Source organism: Orcinus orca, chromosome 15 (assembly GCF_937001465.1).
Source record: "Orcinus orca chromosome 15, mOrcOrc1.1, whole genome shotgun sequence".
Classification (NCBI taxonomy): Eukaryota; Metazoa; Chordata; class Mammalia; order Artiodactyla; family Delphinidae; genus Orcinus; species Orcinus orca.
In genome coordinates, this window is record NC_064573.1 from 71,870,177 (window position 1) to 71,890,755 (window position 20,579).

A 20,579-nucleotide genomic window follows, 5' to 3' on the forward strand; every position below is an offset into this window, starting at 1 on the left:
TTCTGAACCCAACTATTTTAATATTTCTAGGCTTTCTTGTAGACCTTGCTCACGTGTATATTTAATTTATTTTATTTTTTAAATTTTTAGTTTTTTATTGAAGTATAGTGATGTACAATGTTTCAGGTGTACAGCGAAGTGATTCAGTTATACATACGTATCTCTTCTTTTTCACATTGTTTCCTATTATAGGTTATTACAAAATATTCACATGTATATTTTAAAGAGTTGTCTTTGGCCTACACAATATTTTGTTCTACGTTTAAAAAATTTCAAATTGTGGATCATAAACAGTTTTACCCTGTCCAGTCCTTAGAGTTATTCTGACGATTGCACAGCATTCCCTGTGTGGCCATTGTCTCATTTATCAAACCTTTCCTTTTTTGTGAAATGTGAAGCTTGCTTTCATCATTATGCACAGTTCCACTCTAGTATAATATGGTATTTAATACTATAAATAATATTTAGCTTTTTTTTCTTCTTCTGAATTATTTTCTTGGGTAAAGACCGTAAGAAAGGGAGAAGAAGGATTTAGTTAAATAGCATGTACTTTACATGCACTGACAAATACATACCAGTAAATTGCGTTCTCTAAAGGTTTACCGTTTATACAGCTGTGGGCCATGTGTGAGTATTATACAAAGTAGTGGTTTCACTACCACATGTCCCTATTGGGGTGTACTGGTTTGGGAGTATTTTGGGGGGAAGAATTTATGTTTTTGGGAAAGTTGCAACAGCAGTACAGAGTCCCCATCTACCCTTCACCTCCTTTCCCCTATTGTTAACATCTTTTGTAACAGTACCATGATTGTCACAACTAAGAGATTAATTTCATTAATCCATGTCTATTAAGTGAACTCCAGACTTGATTTGAATCACCCCACTTCTCCCCACTAATATCCCCTTTCTGTTTCAGGATCCAGTCCTGGATCCTACCTTGCATTTAGGGGTTGTACAGATTTTAAAGCTTTTTTCTTTCTTTTTAAAAAACAGGCTTTACTCTTTAGGGTAGTTTTTAATTCACAGCAAAATTAAATGGAAAGGACAGAGTTCCCATATACCCCCCTGTTCCCCAACTGCATGCAGAGCCTCCCCCAAGCTTCCTTTTTTTAATTACATGAGTGCAATATGAAAATATTCTCGGTGTCAACATTCAGGCAATTCAGTAATACGTTACGGATAAAAAAGGAAAGGTCCCTTTCGCAACATCACCTCTCAACCCCTTGCCCCTTCTCAGATGTAACCCCTGTTAGCCACTGGGTTTCTTTCCAGTACTTTTACTGTAGTATAGACTTTTACATAGACCTTCATATAATTCTGTTTTATTATTTTTCACATAGGTGGGATCATCCCGTGTGTTATTGCAACTTGCTCTTACAAAGAATTTGTCTTAGAAATAATTCCATGTGAACACTTATTTTTACCTCATTTTTAAGGGTCTCTGGACAGCATGCCTATGAGACAATGCCTGCCAGATGTTAAAAGTATGGAGTAAGTCGGTCTGTAGGTTCCACCGAGGAGAGCTAGCTGAGAGAGTGAATTAAGTGGGAGGAAGAGAAGCCTACAGAGTAGTGTGTTTTGGTTCTATTTTTGTTTCAAGAAACATTTTCTCTGTACGCATAGAAGAAAACCAATTTGTACCCAACTCTTAACAGCATATTATCCTTAGGAGATGTTGTTGCAGGAGAATTTCAGTTTCTGCGTTATGTATTTTCACATATTTGACTTAAAAACCACGAGAATGTAATGTCTTTGATGGGGGTAAAACTGAAAGATCGGCAAAACCGCGGGCATCCCTGCCATCGTTTTGCGCCCCCTTTGGAGAACTTCCTGCTCCAGTCCTGCTTCCCCAGGGAGGAGCCAGCCACCCTGCCGTCCCCCCAGGTGCAGAGCGAGATCCCCGGCTCCCCAGTCTTTCTCATGAAGCTGGCCCAGCACGCCCATCACCTGGAGGTCCAGCTCCTCGCTGACCAGTATGGGAACGCCGTGTCCTTGTTTGGGCGCGACTGTTCCATCCAGCGGAGGCATCAGAAGATCATAGAGGAGGCGCCGGCCACCATTGCCACGCCAGCCGTGTTCGAGATCATGGAGCAGGTGGGCTCTGGGGAGTTCGGGGGGACGCATCTCAGCTCAGAACCATCAAGAGCTCTCAAGAGTCCAAGTTGCCAAAGTGGGGTGGGTGTCCAAGAGGAGACCAATTGGCGTGGGGGGGCCCATCGTGGAGATGATTTCAGCCTCACACGGGGTTACTGGAGTACGATCTCAGAGGTCCCAAGGCAGTTTACACACAGCAGGTCCTCAGCCTGCCTTTAGTGAGGGAGCTAGTACGTTTTCCCCGAGAAAACCGCTGGAAGCCCCTCGCCCACCTCCGTCTCTCTGCAGTGTGCCGTGCGCCTGGCCAAGACCGTGGGCTACGTGAGTGCGGGGACCGTTGAATACCTCTACAGCCAGGATGGCAGCTTCCACTTCTTGGAGCTGAATCCCCGCCTGCAGGTGGAACATCCCTGCACGGAAATGATCGCCGATGTCAACCTGCCGGCCGCCCAGCTACAGGCAAGGAAATGGGCTCCGAACCCTGGGGCTTCTTCTGCCCAGAGTGGGGATCCCCGGTCCTGCTCAGATTAGACCTCCCTGCTCGTCTCTTGGCTGGTGTCCTGGGGAGGGACTGTTTTAATGTGTGGGTAGCACGGAGAGCCATGCAGTGGTTTGTCACCTTCGTCTGGCCATACAGCCCTTGGAGAAACTGGCAAAAGCCATGGCCCGTCACCCTGGAAAAATCTATTTTATACAATTTGGGAGCATTTGTAGACCTCCCCAGTACCCATTCACAGACCTTTTTTTCATCACAGCCTCCTCATGGAGCCCTTTTAGACATTTCCGCCCCTAATTTCTCCCCTATGAAGTGTTAATATCACAGATACACTGTATATCGGTCTGGATACTGTAGATATAGCTGTGCGTTATACAGTTATTGCACTTTGCTTTATTGCATTTTTTGTTTGTTTTTTACAAATTGAAGATTTGTGGCAACCTGTGTCAAGCAAGTTATAATGGTGCCATTTTTCCAGCAGCATTTGTTTGTTTTGTGTCCGTGTCACATTTTGCTAATTCTTGCAATATTTCAAACCCTCCACTAGCAAAAAGATTAAGACTCTCTGAAGGCTCAGGTGATGATTAGCATTTTTTAGCAATAAAGTATTTTTTATTTAAGGTACGCACATTGTTCTTTCAGACATATTGCTATCGCACACTTAATAGACTACAGTATAGTGTAAATGGAACTTTTATATGTGCTGGGAATCCAAAAAATGTTTGGATTGCTTTGTTGCAATATTCGCTTTATTGTGCTTTGCTTTGTTGCAATATTCGCTTTATTGTGGTGGTCGGAATTGAACCCCCAATATCTCCAAGGTCTGCCTGTACATAGAAAGAGTAAGATTATTTTCACCCCCAAGAACAAATGTTTGCCCTCTTGGGCTCACCCCTGCTAAGAACATGTCACCCAGAGTTAGGAACTCTTGCATTAATAGAAACTCCTTAATTTTTTAATTAATATCTCCTTCCTTCCTCCCTTTCTTTCTTTCTTGAAAATTTCTTTTAAATTTTTAAAAATTTAAATTTTGATTAAATTTAATTAACTGATAGTTTTACTTTGATTTAATTAGAATTTAACTTTAATTTCTTAAAAATCCTCCCAGAGTTTTTATTCCGTTTTTTATTTTATTTTTTTCAGTTTGAAAAATTCCAGAAAAGTTGCAAAAATAATACAATTAACACCCATACCCTGCACCTCGGTCCACCACTTGTTAGCATCTGACCACATTTGCTTCCTCTCTCTCTATTTGTGTTTTTGTATAATTTTTGTTTTTTCTTCGCTCAACCTTTTGAGAGATGTTTTGGCTTGAACTTCATGCCGCTTTGCCTCTAACTCTTTCAGATGAGAACCTCCTGGGAATAATACCGTGATAGGATCGCCCCACTCCAGAAATAGAGCTTTGACGCCCTCCACTTACCTATCTAATGTTACTGTCTACATGAAAGTTTTCCCTGTTGTCCCAATAATTTGTTGCTGTCCTTTGTTTTTCAAGTCCAGGATCCAATCCAGGACCCATACATCCCTTTCCATTTTCATGTCTCCTAATCTCTTTAATCTGGAACCGTTCCCCAGTCTTATTTTTTTGTCCTGGATGTTGACATTTGTGAAGTGTTCAGGCAGAATGTCCTTCCATTTGGATTTGCCTGGTCATTTCTTCCTGCTGGAAGTCACTTAAACACTTTGGCAGGATATTACACAGGTGCCATTGGGTCCCTTTTAGTGTGTCACATCCAAAGACCCAGCAGATTCAGTTTGATCTTTTGGTTCACCTGGTGTCCGTCACTGTCTGTTTTTCACTCGGTCCTCCAGCCCAGCTTTCCCTGTGTCCTTCACAAAACCTTCTTTGACTCTGCAGCTGGACACCACCATTCCCCCACTCCTTCCACAGCGCTCAGGATCTGTAACTTTTATTTGATGCTTGCGATGTTGTTCTGTGACTGTCGCTTCTTTTCCCAGCGACACAGTTCACTCCTTGGGGACAGGGTCAAGCCATCTGTCTTTCTCTCTCCGTGCCTCTCCTGCCACCATGTCGCCCGGTCTGGTGGGCACAGGAGGAGCTCAGTATATCCGAAATCATTCACCCCCTACCACCACCTGCATCGCCTCTAGCACTGGCCTCCACGTTTGGGGACTGACCCTCCTTTGGGATGGATTTCTTGATTTCAGATCGCCATGGGCGTGCCTCTGCACCGGCTGAAGGATATCCGGCTTCTCTATGGAGAGTCCCCATGGGGGGTGACGCCCATTTCTTTTGAGACCCCTTCCAACCCTCCCATCGCCCGAGGCCACGTCATTGCGGCCAGAATCACCAGCGAAAACCCAGATGAGGCAAGTCTGAGGGCCCTGAGTTTCCACCATCTCCGACCTCTCAGCGTGTGGCAGACCCCGAACCTTAGCCTGTTGAGACACCCAGGTTCACAGTTTATAGGCGAGGACGCAGGGATGCGGGAAGGGACATGCCACAGTTTATCCACATGTGATGTGTCCCAGGTACCAGGCAGATGCCTTCATATGTCAGTTACATGACAGCCCTGCCGCTGGGCATTGTGACCCCACATTACAGCTCGAGAGGTTGGGGTGACCACCTTCACACTCGGGACTTGGTGAGGCCATGGCCAAGGCCCACTGGTGGACTTTATAGACCACGTCCACCTTTGGGACAAACAGCCAGGTTTAGAGCACAGGCCCTTGGATTTCTGGCCCCATGAACTTTTTGCTGCAACATACAATCTGGTTCATTCTAAGGAGTCCCTATGTGACTTGTTCCTACTTGTGCCTTAAGATACCAACCAGCTGGCATCTATCAAGTTTACATGCTTACTGACAGTTGATGGTCACATAATCTCCATAACCTACCACAATTTAGTTGTTTAATAACTACATTTAAGAAATTTGGGATAAGAGAGGTTTGGGTTTTTTTATTTTTACCCCCCCACACCTTTTTTTTTCTGGTAAATAAATTTATTTTTTTATTTTCGGCTGCATTGGATCTTCGTTGCTGTGCCTGGGCTTCCTCTAGTTGTGGAGAGCAGGGGCTACTCTTCGTTGCGGTGCGCAGGCTTCTCATTGTGGTGGCTTCTCTTGTGGCAGAGCACGGGCTCTAGGCTCGCGGGCTTCAGTAGTTGTGGCACGTGGGCTCTAGAGCACAGGCTCAGTAGTTGTGGCGCACGGGCTTAGTTGCTCTGCGGCATGTGGGATCTTCCCGGACCAGGGCTCGAACCCGTGTCCCCTGCATTGGCAGGCGGATTCTTAACCACTGTGCCACCAGGGAAGTCCTCCCACCCCACCCCCACCTTTTTAATGAAAGAATTTTAAACTATGGTGACTGTATTAATTTGGGATCTTTGGCTACAGGCGAACAGTCAGTTCTGATGGTGGACAAACAAAAGGGGAAATTTTCAGAGGGTTGATGCCTTGTTCACAGGTGCCTGGGAGGATGGAGGATCACGTGTAGAAATAGCCCAGGCACCTGGAACTTTCCATCTCTTGCATCCAGGCATGTCTGCCAAAACGAATGCCTCCATCACAAGCTTCAAGGGTTCTAATCCCAGCAAGAGGATCCAACCCACCCCTCCCTTTACCACAGTTATACTCAGAAGGGGATGGGTCATCCCCGCAAAGGGAATTATGTGTGTGTTAGCATCAGCAAGGGCTAACACTGGATTTCCTTACCTGCTGAAATTTTCATAATCTGGAATTGGAAATCCAACTCCTCTTTTTTTTTTTTGGCTGTGCTGCACAGCATGTGGGATCTTAGCTCCCTGACCAGGGATTGAACCCGTGGCCCCTGCAGTGGAAGCGTGGAGTCTTAACCACTGGACCACCAGGGAAATCCCGCCAACTCCTCTTTTATTTACACTTTTTATTATCAACAATGGCCAACATTTAAAATCAGTATGTACCTTCGCTCAGCTCCATCAGTGATCACCGGTCCCACTTGGTGGTGGTTTTTTGACTTTTTTTTTTTTTAAGTAAAAATGACACACATTGATGTGCTCACCTGGAAACACCTGCACCCCTAGTGAGAAGTATCAGTGTTTTATTCGTCACGCTAAGCTCTTGGGTGTGGGGGGGCGGGGCTCTTGGGTTTTCCTAGGATTTAATTCTGATGAAACTATATCTGGAGTAACTATTTCTTCCATTTTGCTTTTTCTGTTCTGGGCTCCAGGGGTTTAAGCCGAGCTCTGGAACGGTCCAGGAGTTGAATTTCCGCAGCAGCAAGAACGTGTGGGGTTATTTCAGCGTGGCTGCCACTGGAGGCTTACATGAATTTGCCGATTCCCAGTTTGGGCACTGCTTCTCCTGGGGAGAGAACCGGGAAGAGGCCATTTCGTCAGTATCCCTGCCTCCCTTCCTTCCCTCCCTCCCTCCTTCCCTTTGAGAAACTAAAAATTAACCTGCTGCTTCAGATGTAGCAGCACTTTAGGAGATGGGGAGCAGATCCTATTTTATTTTATTTTATTTATTTATTTATTTTTTTTGCGGTACATGGGCCTCTCACTGTTGTGGCCTCTCCCGTGGCGGAGCACAGGCTCCGGGTGCACAGGCTCAGCGGCCATGGCTCACGGGCCCATGTGGGATCTTCCCGGACCGGGGCACGAACCCGTGTCCCCTGCATCGGCAGGCGGACTCTCAACCACTGCGCCACAAGGGAAGCCCCATGTATCTTTTTAAATTGGAGTTTTGTCCAGATATATGCCCAGGAGTGGGATTGCTAGATCTTATAGTAATTTTATTTTTAGTTTTCTGAGGAACCTCCATACTGTTTTCCACAGTGGCTGCACCAACTTACATTCCCACCAACAGTGTAGGAGGGTTTCCCTTTTCTCCACACCCTCTCTAGCATTTCTTATTTGTAGACTGTTTAATGATGGCCATTCTGACCCATGTGAGGTGGTACCTCACTGTAGTTTTGATTAGTGGTACCTCACTGTAGTTTTGATTTGCATTTCCCTAAAAATTAGCGATCCAAACCCCCTCATCTTAACATTTCTCCTGCCTTGACCTGGGAACAAAAAGGTAAACACCAGTTCAGTTTGTAAAATTAAACATTCTTGTGGAGGTGTCTTTTAGAGTGAAAGACATTTCATTTTCAAAGCGTTTAAATCTGTCTGGGCTGGGGCACTTAGCCATGAATTAAATGGCGTTTGCTGCTTTGAGGGAGAGAGTTTCTTTGCCAGCTTTGAATAATTCATCTTAATCAGTGAAAAATTGAGACGCTTGGAGCAAATAAGGATTAATAAAAGGTGGGATGGTGGTCAGCCAGCCCAGCTGTCTCTGAGTGAAGGGACCTGTGTCTTGTCCCACACTGTGAGTGGCCAGTAATCACTTCAGCAGAATAGGAAGGAAAAATTCCAGCTCTTATTGCTGTCAGTGTCCAAGAGGGGGATCAACTGTCCCTGTTTTCCCAGGACTGAGCGTTTCCCGGGATGTGGGATTTCTCAGTGCTAAAACTGGGGAAGTCCTGAGCCAACCGGGACAAGTTGGTCACCTTTGAATCCAGTGACTCAGCCTGTAGATGCAGGTTTGGGTCCCACACCCAACTTGCAGTAGCCTATTTGACACCCTCATTTAAGCTCACTGCGTCTTCATTTTCTCACCCTCCCGCTGGGGTCTCCTGGCCCCTTTGTCACACCTGCTGGCAGCATGCAGGAGTGTCGTAACTGGTGTGGAAGCTCTCCTCTCCCAGGAAGGGTTCCTATGCCCCCTCTTCCTCTGGTGCCTTTTCCCCATAACTTTCTCCCTATTATTTCATGGAGAGTGGAGGTTTCTGCCCCTTGGACTGGACACCCTGTTTGGGGGGAGGCAGCCCCTCTGGGAAACTGGAGGCGGTTACAGCCAAGCACGTGTGGGCTGGTGACCGCCATGCCCAGAGGGGGGCACTGGTGTTAGCCGCCTACTCGTGCAACCCAGGCACACCGGACAGCCATGTGGACAGGTAAAGAGCGGCTCGTTCTTGGGACACTGGGGGATTTTGGTAGGTCCAGCGGGAGAGGGAGTCAGGGCAACTGGCATGGTTAATAACAATTATAATCACTGTAATAAATCATTTCATAGCAGTTAAGGTTTATTGATCAGTGACTATGTGCTTTATACAGACTGTCTCATTTTTTTTTTTTTTTTTTTTTTGCGGTATGCGGGCCTCTCACTGTTGTGGCCTCTCCCGCCGCGGAGCACAGGCTCCGGACGCGCAGGCTCAGCGGCCATGGCTCACGGGCCCAGCCGCTCCGCGGCATGTGGGATCCTCCCAAACTGGGGCACGAACCCGCATCCCCTGCTTTGGCAGGCGGACTGTCAACCACTGTGCCACCAGGGAAGCCCAGACTGTCTCATTTTAATCCCCAAGCATCTGTGTGAAGGCAGGGTTATTCCCCCATCTTCCAGATGAGGAAACTGAGGCCCAGGCATTTGAGCCACTGGCCCAAGATTTGCTGTACCAGTCAATGCTGGAGCTGACATTGCCCCAAGCCGTCTGACTCAGGGCCCTCCCTAAACTTCTGTGTGGTTCTGACTCACTGGAAACCAGTCTAGAACTCTGATGACGTGTACGTTAAGTGGGAAAACAATCCGTGTGCCTTCCCCTCAAGGAACATGGTGGTGGCTTTGAAGGAACTCTCCATCCGGGGCGACTTCAGGACTACCGTGGAATATCTCACCAACCTCCTGGAGACCGAGAGCTTCCAGAACAACGACATTGACACCAGCTGGTTGGATAATCTCATCGCCGAGAAAGTGCAGGTGGGGAGCTGCACGTGTCTCCCCTGGGGGTCCTGGAGCTCTCCTGGCTCCCCGTGGCTTTGGTCACTGTGGATACTGATGTGCGGAGTCTCTCCCAGGCCGAGAAGCCGGATATCATGCTCGGGGTGGTGTGCGGAGCCTTGAACGTGGCCGACTCGATGTTCAGGACCTGCATGACGGATTTCTTACACTCGCTGGAGAGGTGGGGCCCATGGGTACTTCCTTTCCCCTCTTGGGATACGTGCTGGTGGCAAGTAAGGCAGAAACACGCTTTGTTTGGGTGTAAACCCATCAGCAAGCAATCAGTGACCCTCTCCTACGTGCTTGCCTCTGTAGAAGTCCTTGGATAAACCTGGGCTGCCCTAGAAGACGCTGGGGTAGGGGGCGGGAGGGGAGGGATACTCGAGGCCAAGGCAGCCACCATCCTACAGACAGCGGTGCGCTTATTCGCGCTGACCTGTGCAAGGTACGTCGTTAACACTCAGGAGTCCAGAGAGGAGGAGGTGGATTTGAGAAGCAAAGCAGGTTATACGTCACCTCTACAAATGGTCCTTTCCCAGACCCTCACCTGAATCAGATGACCAGTGAAATGGACCCTGTGGAAGTGGCCAGGAGCTCCCTCTTGGGATAGACCAGGGTTTCCCAACCTCGGCACCACTGACCTTTCGGGCTGGGTCATCTTTTGCGGTGAGGGCTGTCCTGTGGGACAGGGTAGGAAGTTAGCAGCATCCCTGGTCCCATCCACAGCATCCCCTCTCCCCCTGGAAGTCAGAACAGTCAAGTATGTCTCCAGATATTGCCAGATGTCCTCGGGGTAGAGGCAGACCCCACCTTGAAAACCACTGTGGTAGGCAAAGGAAGCTACTGAAAGGGAACTAGGGCGAAAGTTCTTAGTGCTTGGATAATATGCTTTTGGATGGTAATAGAATCCCAATCCGTGCATTCGTTTCTTTCATAAGCGGGTGGCAGAATTCCCACATAAGGAATTTTTTCAAGAAGCAATATGGTTATTGCTTCTTAGAGGAGCCTTTTTGAAATGTCACATCCTGTAGCAAGAGCAGTTTCCTTAAGTTCTAAGGGATGTCAGGTTCCTTGGGACTCTCCATTCCTTGCCTTTTATCAATCAGGTGTGTTGATAGTTAGAAGAGGCAAAGAGTGGGTGGATTTTCACATCCAGGGGATGGATGGCTGCGGAGTTCTTGGTCACTCCCAAACTGACCACAGGTCTGTCTTCTCTCTCAGGGGCCAGGTCCTCCCCGCAGACTCTCTGCTGAACATTGTGGATGTAGAATTGATCTACGGAGGCGTTAAATACATCCTCAAGGTAAAGGTCCCTGTTAGATGTCTCCCACACTCTGGTGGCTCAAGGAAGTTTTATTTCTGCAGTGGGCCATCCCTGCAGTGGATTTTCTCATGCTTGGTCCCAGGACTCCCCGTGCAGTCCCGTGACCTTGAAATCTAAGGTCTTTGGATTCCAGAACCCGTAGGCTTGAGCCACGCACACAAGGCACGTTAGAGCATGTGTTGGTTTCCCGTGGCTGCCGTAATGAAGTCCCATAAACTGGTGTCACTTCAAACAACAGAAATTTATAGTCTCTCAGTTCTGGAGGCCGGAAGTCCAAAATCAAGGTGTTGGCTGGGCCATGGTCTCTTTGAAGGCTCCCAGGGAGCATGCATTCCTAGCTTCTGGTAGTTGTGGGCAGTCCTTGGTGTTCCTTAGCTTGTAGGTTGTCACTCCAGTCTCTACCAGTCTCTGGCTTTGTACGGCCACCTTCTCTGAGTGTGTCTGTGTCTGTCTGTCTGTCTTCACATCCTCATCCTTCTGTGCCTGTCTCTCTGGGTCTCTTCTCTTACAAGAACACCAGTCAGACTGGATTTAGGGTTCAGCCTAATCCGGCACAACCCCTCCTTAACTAACTACATCTGCAAAGACCCTGTTTCCATTAAGGTCACAAGCCGAGGTTCCAGGGAGGACTTGAATTTGGGGGGACATAATTCAACCCCGTACACAGTGTGAGCCGGACCACTGCTCAGGAGCAGAGCGTCTGGCTGCACTGCCCAGGGCTGTGAGACTGGCTTTGTCCAGCGTCTCTGCACCGAGAATCAATGTGTGGATTTCTGACTGCTTCCGGGTCTATCACCGGCATCCCTGGATCTTGTCAGGGTCGCTCTTCTCTGTTGGAAATATCTAGTTACCCGTCCTGAGCCGTCCCAGGCCAATTCAGCAGAGTATCAAAGAATGTTTGAGATGTGCGAGCACAGGGTGAGCCCCCCGGGTCCAAGTCGGGGTGACCTTTGGAGCGATGTGTCCCTGGGAAGCCAGGGCCTCCCCAGCACTTCCCAGCCTCCCATTCCATGGAAAAGGCAACAGAATTTTTATTTTCTCTTACTTGATTTTGAACATTGCTGAGCATACATTGAACTTTCAACTTTGGAGAGTCTCAGGCTTCGTTCAGCCACACGAGTGTGTTATCCACGTAACGTGTGTAAAATCGCTTCCCTTTTGCCTCTGATGCTTCCTGGCTACCTTTGGGGGCCTGGGTCCCCTCAACTTGATTTTAAATATGACACATGCTCGTTGCAGAACATTTCAAAACAGCAAACAAGCATGAAGCGTCAGAAAAACAGTCCACCATGGGGAGCTCCCTGGTGGTCTAGTGGTTAGGATTCTGCGCGTTCACTGCTGTGGCCCGGGTTCAGACGTTTTAGCAGACTTCTTTTCAGTTATTTTTTTCCTTATGCATTGCATTTATAAAGTTAAGATCATAGTGCAAATGTTTTTACTGCTTTGATATTGTCATGGCCTATAGTTTCCCCCTGTTATTAGCAAGTTTTCCTAACATCAGTTTAGAGTCTGCAGCACGGTCCAATAGTACTTTCCGCAGGTATGGAAATGTTCTAAATCTGCTCTGTCCAGTATGGGCCACCTGGGGCTATGGAGTACTTGAAATGTGGCGAGTGTAACTGAGGAGCTGAATTCTATCTTTCATTTAATTTTAATTAACTTACATTTGAACATCTGGCTAGGGGCTACCATATTTGACAGTGCAGTCTAGAACATTCCATGGCAGCACCCACTGTTGGAGAGCTCGTTTGATTCTAGGTTTTCCCATAAATAACGTGGCAATAAATATTCCTCTATTTCTTGCCATCTTTTGTCACTATATATATATTTTAGAGGTTGAGGGCTCTTTAGGGTGTTAGTTTTCTGAGAGAGAGCACATACTTTGAACTGAGGGCCAGGTGGGGCTGGTATTTCAGATTGAAATGCAGAGCTGAGGCCAGGGCCTGGCCATATATGTCTCCTTCCAGTGTCCCAGATCCATTGTGTGCCCCTGGGCAGGGCCAGGTCTAGCGGGCAGAGCCCAAGTCCATGTCCAGGCCACTGATGGAGGCCCCAGGTCTGCCTCACCCAGAGCAAGACCCCCATCTCCCTGGCTCCCAGGGCAACCCTGCTTGGAGACAGGATCAGAAGAAAGCCCCCAGCCCTCAAGGGCACACAATGGACAGTGATGCCCGGCCTGGGGCTACACCTGCGGCCGGCAGCCACTAGCCCAACCACAGCGCAGGTGTGGCTCGCTGACCCCGGGCTCCCTCCCCGTCGCTGCTCCCTTGGGGTGAGCGAGGGCTGGGCCTCGAGAGGTGAGGTGTCCACCCCAGCACTTCCGCTGTGGACACTAGCCTTTGCTTGTGGTCAGGGGGGCCAGGCGGTGCTCTGGGGGCACAGGGTCAAGCAGGCATCCTCATTTCAGGTGGGGACATTGAACTGTCCCCACAGGTGGCCCGGCAGTCTCCAACCATGTTCGTCCTCATCATGAACGGCTGTCACATCGAGATTGACGCCCACCGGCTGAACGACGGGGGGCTGCTGCTGTCCTACAGTGGCAGCAGCTACACCACGTACCTGAAGGAGGAGGTCGACAGGTGTGTGGTCGTGGAGGGCACACAGAGCCAGCTCTCCCCTGCAGGTCTGAGGGTCTTAGCTAAGGCACCTTCTCTGGAACGTTCTGGGGCTCCTGGAGAGGTTAATCTCTCGGCTGGAATTCCATGCAGCTGGCAGGCATTTATGGGAGGCTCCCAGGAGGCCCTTTTCTAGTGACTTGGGAGGATTCAGAGCCGAATGGGACGTGACTCCCAGCTCCACGGCCTGCAAGGTGTGTGCTGAGTGCCAGAGGCTCCGGGTCTGAGCTGCAGTGTCCACACCCATCAGATCAAGGCTTGGAGAAGATGAGGTCGTCCGATTAGGGAAGGGGCTATTTATTGAGCATCTGCTTACACCAGATGCCGCGCTAGGTGTTAGGATACAGCCGTGGTCATGACTCATGGAGTCTGTGGGGGAAGAGACACATCGAACGAACAGATGGCGGCAGGAAAGCTTGCTCTGTGTCTGGATGGGTGGAGGGCGGGAAGTTCCGGAAGCACTTTGCACGGGGGCATCGCGTGTCCTCCTGGTCCAGCGTGTCTGACCACCCTGAGCTCACACGATGAAACAGACCCGCCCACCCCCACGGAAAGGCAGCAAAGACCCCCCCCCCCCACCAAGAGAATAAGATGGGGAGGAGTGGGGTTCCAGAGGCCCCGTGCCTGAAAAAACTCCAGTTAGATTCCCTTCCGAATCCTCGATGGAAGAAGGTGGACTAGATTCATCCCAGATCGGTGTTTTTTTTACCTCTTTTTAACCCGCGTTCTATCTGCCAAGAATGTTCAAGATGATGATAAGGCATGCTCTTCCCAATTCTAAGGTGAAGGCTTTCAGTGGGTCAGTATTTACTGAATAATAGTGATTGATCGCTTTCTTTATGCCAGGGCCTGTTGGAATTATGTCAGGAAAAGGAGCTAGTTTTCAGCCAGTAAAGGGTCCCACCCAGCTCACTCCCAAAGTCTCTGCGGTAACTGTCAAATGCTACCATTTGGGAAAAATGGAGTAAGTCCCTCAACCAACACACAGGGTGATGCTCCCGGCTGCCTTTAGGAAGGGAAGAGGCTGTCGAAACCCTGACTCGGGCACCTGGGTCGACGGTCCTCCCCAGTCTCCCCACCACCTCCCCACTCCTTCTCTCTCCAGTTACCGAATCACCATCGGCAACAAGACGTGTGTGTTTGAGAAGGAGAATGATCCCACGGTCCTGAGAGCCCCTTCGACGGGGAAGCTGATACAGTACATGGTGGAGGACGGGGACCACATCGAGGCTGGGGGCAGCTATGCTGAGATAGAGGTGACCGCAGAGCTAGCCCCCTGGGAGGGAGGGAGGGCTGCAGCCAGGTCTCCCTTACACCCCCTCCCCCAGGGAGGGCCATCTGCCAATGCTGCTTCATCTAAGCCAACAGACCTCCCCTCTCACCTGGGCTGTCATCTGCAGATTCCTAAGAGAGCCATGTGTGCGGGGTTCAGCCCCAATTCCCTGCAATATCCAAAGGGAAAAAAAAATCTCAAAAATGTATACCTCCCCAGGAGTGAGTAAGAACCGATGAACGATCATGATGCGGACAATTAAACAGTGGTAAGCCGGGCTTCCCTGGTGGCGCAGTGGTTGAGAGTCCGCCTGCCGATGCAGGGGACATGGGTTCGTGCCCCGGTCCAGGAAGATCCCACATGCCGCGGAGCGGCTGGGCCCGTGAGCCATGGCCGCTGAGCCTGCGCGTCCGGAGCCTGTTGCTTCGCAATGGGAGAGGCCACAATAGTGAGAGGCCCGTGTACCGCGGAAAAAAAAAAACAAAAAACCAAAAAGTGGTAAGCCAACAGAAGCAAAGCACTTCCCACGTGGCAAGCACTATTCTAAGCATTTTATCTGTCTTTAATTACCTTCTTTAATCTTCCCAGCAATCATATAAGTTGGACACAAATGGGACCCCCGTTTTGTACATGAAGACACGGGGCCCAGGCAGGCTAGGAACTCACTCAAGGTCACATCAAGCCAGGATTCAAACCCGGCCTCCATTCTCTGCTGCCCAGGAAAATGGTGATTTTTGTAATGAAAATATAGCAACGGTAGTAGCTGACGCTTGTCGGCCTCCTACTATGTGCCGTCCTGCTTCATCCTTATCAGCGCCCTGTGAGGCAAGACTGTCATTTCCTCCCATTTTACTGTTGGGAAAACTGAGGCTCAGAGAGGGGAAGGCACGTGTGGAGATCACAGAGTGATGGGTGGGAGCAGGGTTCCATCCCAGGCCTGGCTGACTTGGGTGCCCAAGCTGTGAACTTCTGAGCAAAGGGTGGGACAGTCCTGTCGGTCTGCAGCCCACACGTGATAACAAAACTCATCACATCCACACGGCCCGACTCTCAGACCAGTTCAAGGGGCTGATGACTGTACTGCAGTCATGTTCTTCATTCCCCAGAGGGTTTTCTCACTGCCTTTAAAAACCGGAGCTGGTCACAAAATGCACCGCATTTTAGGAATGTGTGTGTCAGTCACCCTACATCATATGATTCATCTGTATTTCTAAGAGAGAGGCCTTCCTTTGGAAATAAAGATCAGTTTCCATGTCTGTAAAATGGGCACAATGAACACCTGCCTCTCTGGCTGGCTTTGCAGATGGAAAAAATGTATGCCCAGCACTGTGCCTGGTACACAACAGATTGTGTAAATGCTGGTTCCCTCTCTCCCCTCCGCTTGAACTCTGCCCACGGAGTCATTCAATGTAAATGACACGGCCCCTGCTCCAGAGTTACTAGTTTGGGGTGACACCGGCCAGTCCTAGTGGGCTCCATCTAATTTCTTCTTTCTGCAAAACAGGTGATGAAGATGATCACGACCCTGAATGTGCAGGAAAGTGGCCGGGTGAAGTACGTCAAGCGCCCAGGGGCTGTGTTGGAAGCAGGCTGTGTGGTGGCCAGGCTGGACCTCGATGACCCTTCTAAAGTGCACCCGGTATGTGGCACCCGGCACAGCTACCCCGTGAGCCAGATAGGCTTGTGGCCCCGGATCTCCTGCCACCACCTGCTCCCAGCAGCCAGCACGATGGGCGTAGGAGTGTGTCTGCCTGTGCTCACATCCTTCTCAGCAGCTTCCCATCCCACTTAGAATAAAAGCCATGTGTTTCCGATGATCTCCAAGACCCCCCTTGAGCTGTGCCCTGCTTTCTTCCCTGGCTTCATCTCCTCCCCCACTACCCCTCCCTTAATCTAATGCTGCAGACCCGTCCCCCTGGGGCCAGCTCCCTCTGCCTGGAAGAACCTTCTCCCAGATGCTTACAGGGGAAGGGTTCTTCCTGTGAACTTTGACGCAAACATCATCCCCCCAGTGCGTTATATAGAGCTGTCAGGTCTCCGTGACATGACATGACTTACCCTCCTAGAGTGAGCCAGGCCTGCGGGGAGGTGGCTTGCCATCTATGCATGTAATTTTGTTTTCTCTACAATAATTAGTGTACATGCCCAGGAAAAAAGAAAAGCTAGAAAAGCATTTTTTTAAAAAATCAAATCGACTCTTTTCTTCAGACTATTCTATTAGTTTCATTTGTTTTCTTCTCCTTCTTTTCATTATTCTTTTTAGAGGGTTCCCAAAGCTAGAAATAGACTGAGCTTTGTTAGATCACCAGGAAGGTCTGTGCTTGCTTTGTGATTCCTTTTAGCAAACGTTTCCCGGGCTAGGTTCTTGAGACAGCGCCCAGCCACAGGTCAGGAGGCTCTCAGATGCCCGCGAGAAAGACAGGCAGATAAGCCTTTGTAATTCAGCTCAGTAAGTGCAGTCAGAGGGACTGCGCTTGGCCGCTGGCTGTGAGGGCCCAGGTGGAGAAGCCAGCAGCAGATTGTGGAGAGGGGAAACCCTCCGGTTAATCTTCAAGGGTGAGAGGAGCCTGCAGGGTTGGGAGTGGAGTCGAGGGACAGGAAGCTGAGGGTTCTGGGCCAGCAGAATAGCATGCCCCAGCTCCTGGGTCCCAGTGCCTCCCACAGTTGGTGTTGAGTGGATATTTGTAGAGTAAATTAACAGACGAATGGATACATTAAGTCAGTGTTGCCCCTTTGGGGAGCTTTTTATTTGGGGATCCTTTAAGGCTAAATGTTTATGATTTACAAAAAGCACGTACGCGGGCTTCCCTGGTGGCGCAGTGGTTGGGAGTCCGCCTGCCGATGCAGGGGACACGGGTTTGTGCCCCAGTCCGGGAGGATCCCACATGCCACGGAGCGGCTGGGCCTGTGAGCCATGGCTGCTGAGCCTGCGCGTCCGGAGCCTGTGCTCCGCAACGGGAGAGGCCACAACAGTGAGAGGCCCGCGTACCGCAAAAAAAAAAAAAGCACGTACACTTGCATGACAGTTTCCTAAATTTTCACCTTGCTAGGCATTCATCTTTGGGGTTCGAGTGAGACTGAAATAAATGGAAAAAAACAGGAAGATGATCTTGGTTTGAAAGCAAAGCAAAACAAAAACATCTGTCGACAAAAATAATAAACAGTCTTTAATAGGAATAGAAAGAGTTTTATTTGAACCAAACTGAGGACCATAGCCCGAAAGACAACCTTTCAGATAACTCTGAGGAACTGCTCCCAAGGAGCCTTTTTTTCAGCACAGTTTTATGTCTTGTCAGAACAAAGAACATGAAACAAGTCAGGGATACATTCCTTCAAGGTTTCAGGACACACACACACACACACACACACACACACAGAACAGATCAGCACGTACACAGCGAGTCCATATGGCCTTGGCACCTGGGAAGGGAATCTTATCATCAAAGGAGAACCAGCATGGGCGTCCGAGGAAGGGAGGCATTTCATCTTTATTTTTAACCTGGACATTCTTTACTTCTGGTCAGTGCGCCCTTTTCTTTAATAATTAAAGCTCATGTACAGTGTATGTTTGATTGGCTACAAACTGGCTGCTCTAGTTAGCATGAAATTCAAGTTAACTCATGTAGAAGCCAGAATCACTTCCCCAGATCTCAACATGTGAACATTTTGTTTTCAGTCACATCTAATGCCCTCCAGAATTATTTGGGGTACATAATTGACTCTGACATTTGTAAAGGGGAAGATGTGGAAACCTCACACAGGGGTGTGAATGTAGCAATTTTAACTTTCCAATACAATGTTTTCTTCTGTTCCCCCCTCCCCCGCAGGCTTCATGATAACCGCATTATGTGTATTGTGTATATTGTGTGTTGGTAGCTCTGCCTCGGCCCTTGGCTTGCATGTCTCATTCAGAGGCCACAGTGGCCTTGACCTCTGACTCCTGTGGTGTCCCATCAGGCTGAGCCATTCACGGGAGAGCTCCCCTCCCAACCAACGCTGCCCATCCTCGGAGAGAAACTGCACCAGGTTTTTCGCAGCGTCCTGGAAAATCTGAGGAACATCATGAAGGGCTACTGTCTGCCGGAGCCTATTTTTAGCATCAAGGTGGGTCACGTGGGCAGGGTAGGTGTGTATCACACACACGTGCATAGGTCCGTATGAGAGCCAGAAGATCCCAGAGATCTTTATTGAGGTAAGAAATGAGAAAATGATTCATCCTCTGTTGTTTCTATCAAGGACCCGTTCTCAGGAAGTTCCTCAGTTTCATTGTAAACATCAGTGTATGTTTCTCTCTGATTATAAACTGTTGTAAAGGTGACGTTGCTTTTTGGGGTTGGGTTCAGCTCAACACTGAGAATGTTCACATAGTAAGTTAAGAAAGGAGTCAATGTGGGTCACCCTCTTAAAGAGACAGCGAGGAAGGGCTTTGTCCAGAAACACAACTCTGTTCATCATCCCAGGGTCCCGTTGTCTGTAGAGAAACAAGTCCTCAAATTTTCAGACCTCCGTGAAAGACCCATGCTGCTAAACTCAACGTCAGTAACTATAAAACTGCTACATCCCATTCCATCCCAGAAAAGCCAATCATGGTGCTGGTGGTCGTAGTAATAACTCAGCCCTTGTCCTGTACATGCTATGTGCCATCTACTACTCTAAGTACTTGAACCTTATTAAGTCATTTCACCGTCCCAACAACCTAGGAGGTAAGAACTCTTCTTATTTCCATTTTACAGGTGAGGAAACTGAGGCACAGAGAAGCTACAAAATTTGCCTGGTTTCACCCATGAAGAGGCAAAGAGGGGACTTGAACCCTGGCCCCCTAGCTTCAGAGTCCATGCACTTAGCCCCTAGGTTATGCTGCTTAACTGCTAGAATTACAACATTTTTTTAAGTCTTTGCACTTGCCTGTGTGTGCATGGTTTCATTTTTAAACCTTACAATCACGTTATGGGGTTGGCGCCATTATCCTCCCCATTCAAAGACCATCAACAGTTCTGCTTCCGGGTGAGCCGGAAGCAGTGCAATGCAGCTGTTAAGAGTCTCTGAGACTGCCTGAGTTTGCGTCCTGGCTTTGCTTCCTACTAGCTGGGTGACTTTGGGTAACTTAATTAACCTCTCTGTGTTTCAGTTTCCTCAACTGGAAAATGCAAATAATGATTATTCCTACTTTGTGGGGTTGTCTCTGAGGATCAAATGAGAATATGCAAATCCAGGACCTAGGGCAGTGTCTGGCACAAAGCCAGTGTCCCACAAATGTTCGCTTTTCCCAGGGCCTGGTGTTCTATCCCCACACCAGGCTGGCTGTTTGGATGCATGGAGAGGGGAGTGGGGCCTTCCTGGGTCGGGAAACTGGGTGTTCATTCCCCCTGTGGTCAGGGGGCCATTCTACTCTGGACTGTTCCACAGGCCACTGGGTCTAGATCTTTGGCCACTCACGTGCACGGGGCCTGGATGGGCTGAGTGTGTCAGCCGCCCCGTGGTGGGCGGCCGTGCCCATGCCCCCAGCACAGCCTTGGGCCGACTCTGTGCTCCCCGCTGCAGCTGAAGGACTGGGTGCAGAAGCTCCTGATGACCCTGCGGCACCCAACGCTGCCACTGCTGGATCTGCAGGAGATCATGACCAGCGTGTCGGGCCGCATCCCCGCCCCCGTGGAGAAGGCTGTCCGCAGGGTGATGGCCCAGTACGCCAGCAACATCACCTCGGTGCTGTGCCAGTTCCCCAGCCAGCAGGTGGGTGCCCCCCACCCCCACTCCAGCCCCGCTGGGAACTTGTCTCCCCATCAGTGCGGACGTCCGGTCTCTGATCAAATCGGGCTTCACGAGACCCACTGACAGCCAAGATGCTGGGGACTGAGAGTTTTCTTTCACGTCTTCTCTGCAGGATCGCAGCATTTCCCCCAAAACAACAGTTGTTTAGAGGAACATAAACAGTTATTAGGCCTCACTCTGTATAACTCGGCTGCGGAACAGGAGTAAGCAGTTGGTGCAAACAGAGTGAGCATTTTCCAAAAA

The 20,579-nt window shown here is 49.3% G+C and overlaps 1 protein-coding gene across 4 annotated transcripts in view; it reads left to right on the plus strand.

The window, feature by feature from the left end:
* The window catches only part of ACACB (acetyl-CoA carboxylase beta), a 139,096-nt gene that overhangs the window by 67,388 nt on the left and 51,129 nt on the right, over positions 1–20,579 (plus strand). For all 4 annotated transcript variants that reach the window (XM_004281381.4, XM_033408736.2, XM_049698604.1 and 1 more), the window contains 12 exons: positions 1,885–2,094; positions 2,383–2,553; positions 4,763–4,924; positions 6,765–6,928; positions 9,184–9,334; positions 9,433–9,536; positions 10,577–10,658; positions 13,113–13,258; positions 14,400–14,550; positions 16,072–16,206; positions 18,525–18,671; positions 20,109–20,297. In XM_004281381.4, coding sequence (XP_004281429.1) covers positions 1,885–2,094; positions 2,383–2,553; positions 4,763–4,924; positions 6,765–6,928; positions 9,184–9,334; positions 9,433–9,536; positions 10,577–10,658; positions 13,113–13,258; positions 14,400–14,550; positions 16,072–16,206; positions 18,525–18,671; positions 20,109–20,297 — 1,812 coding nt within the window. The remainder of the gene's footprint in view (positions 1–1,884; positions 2,095–2,382; positions 2,554–4,762; positions 4,925–6,764; positions 6,929–9,183; positions 9,335–9,432; positions 9,537–10,576; positions 10,659–13,112; positions 13,259–14,399; positions 14,551–16,071; positions 16,207–18,524; positions 18,672–20,108; positions 20,298–20,579) is intronic.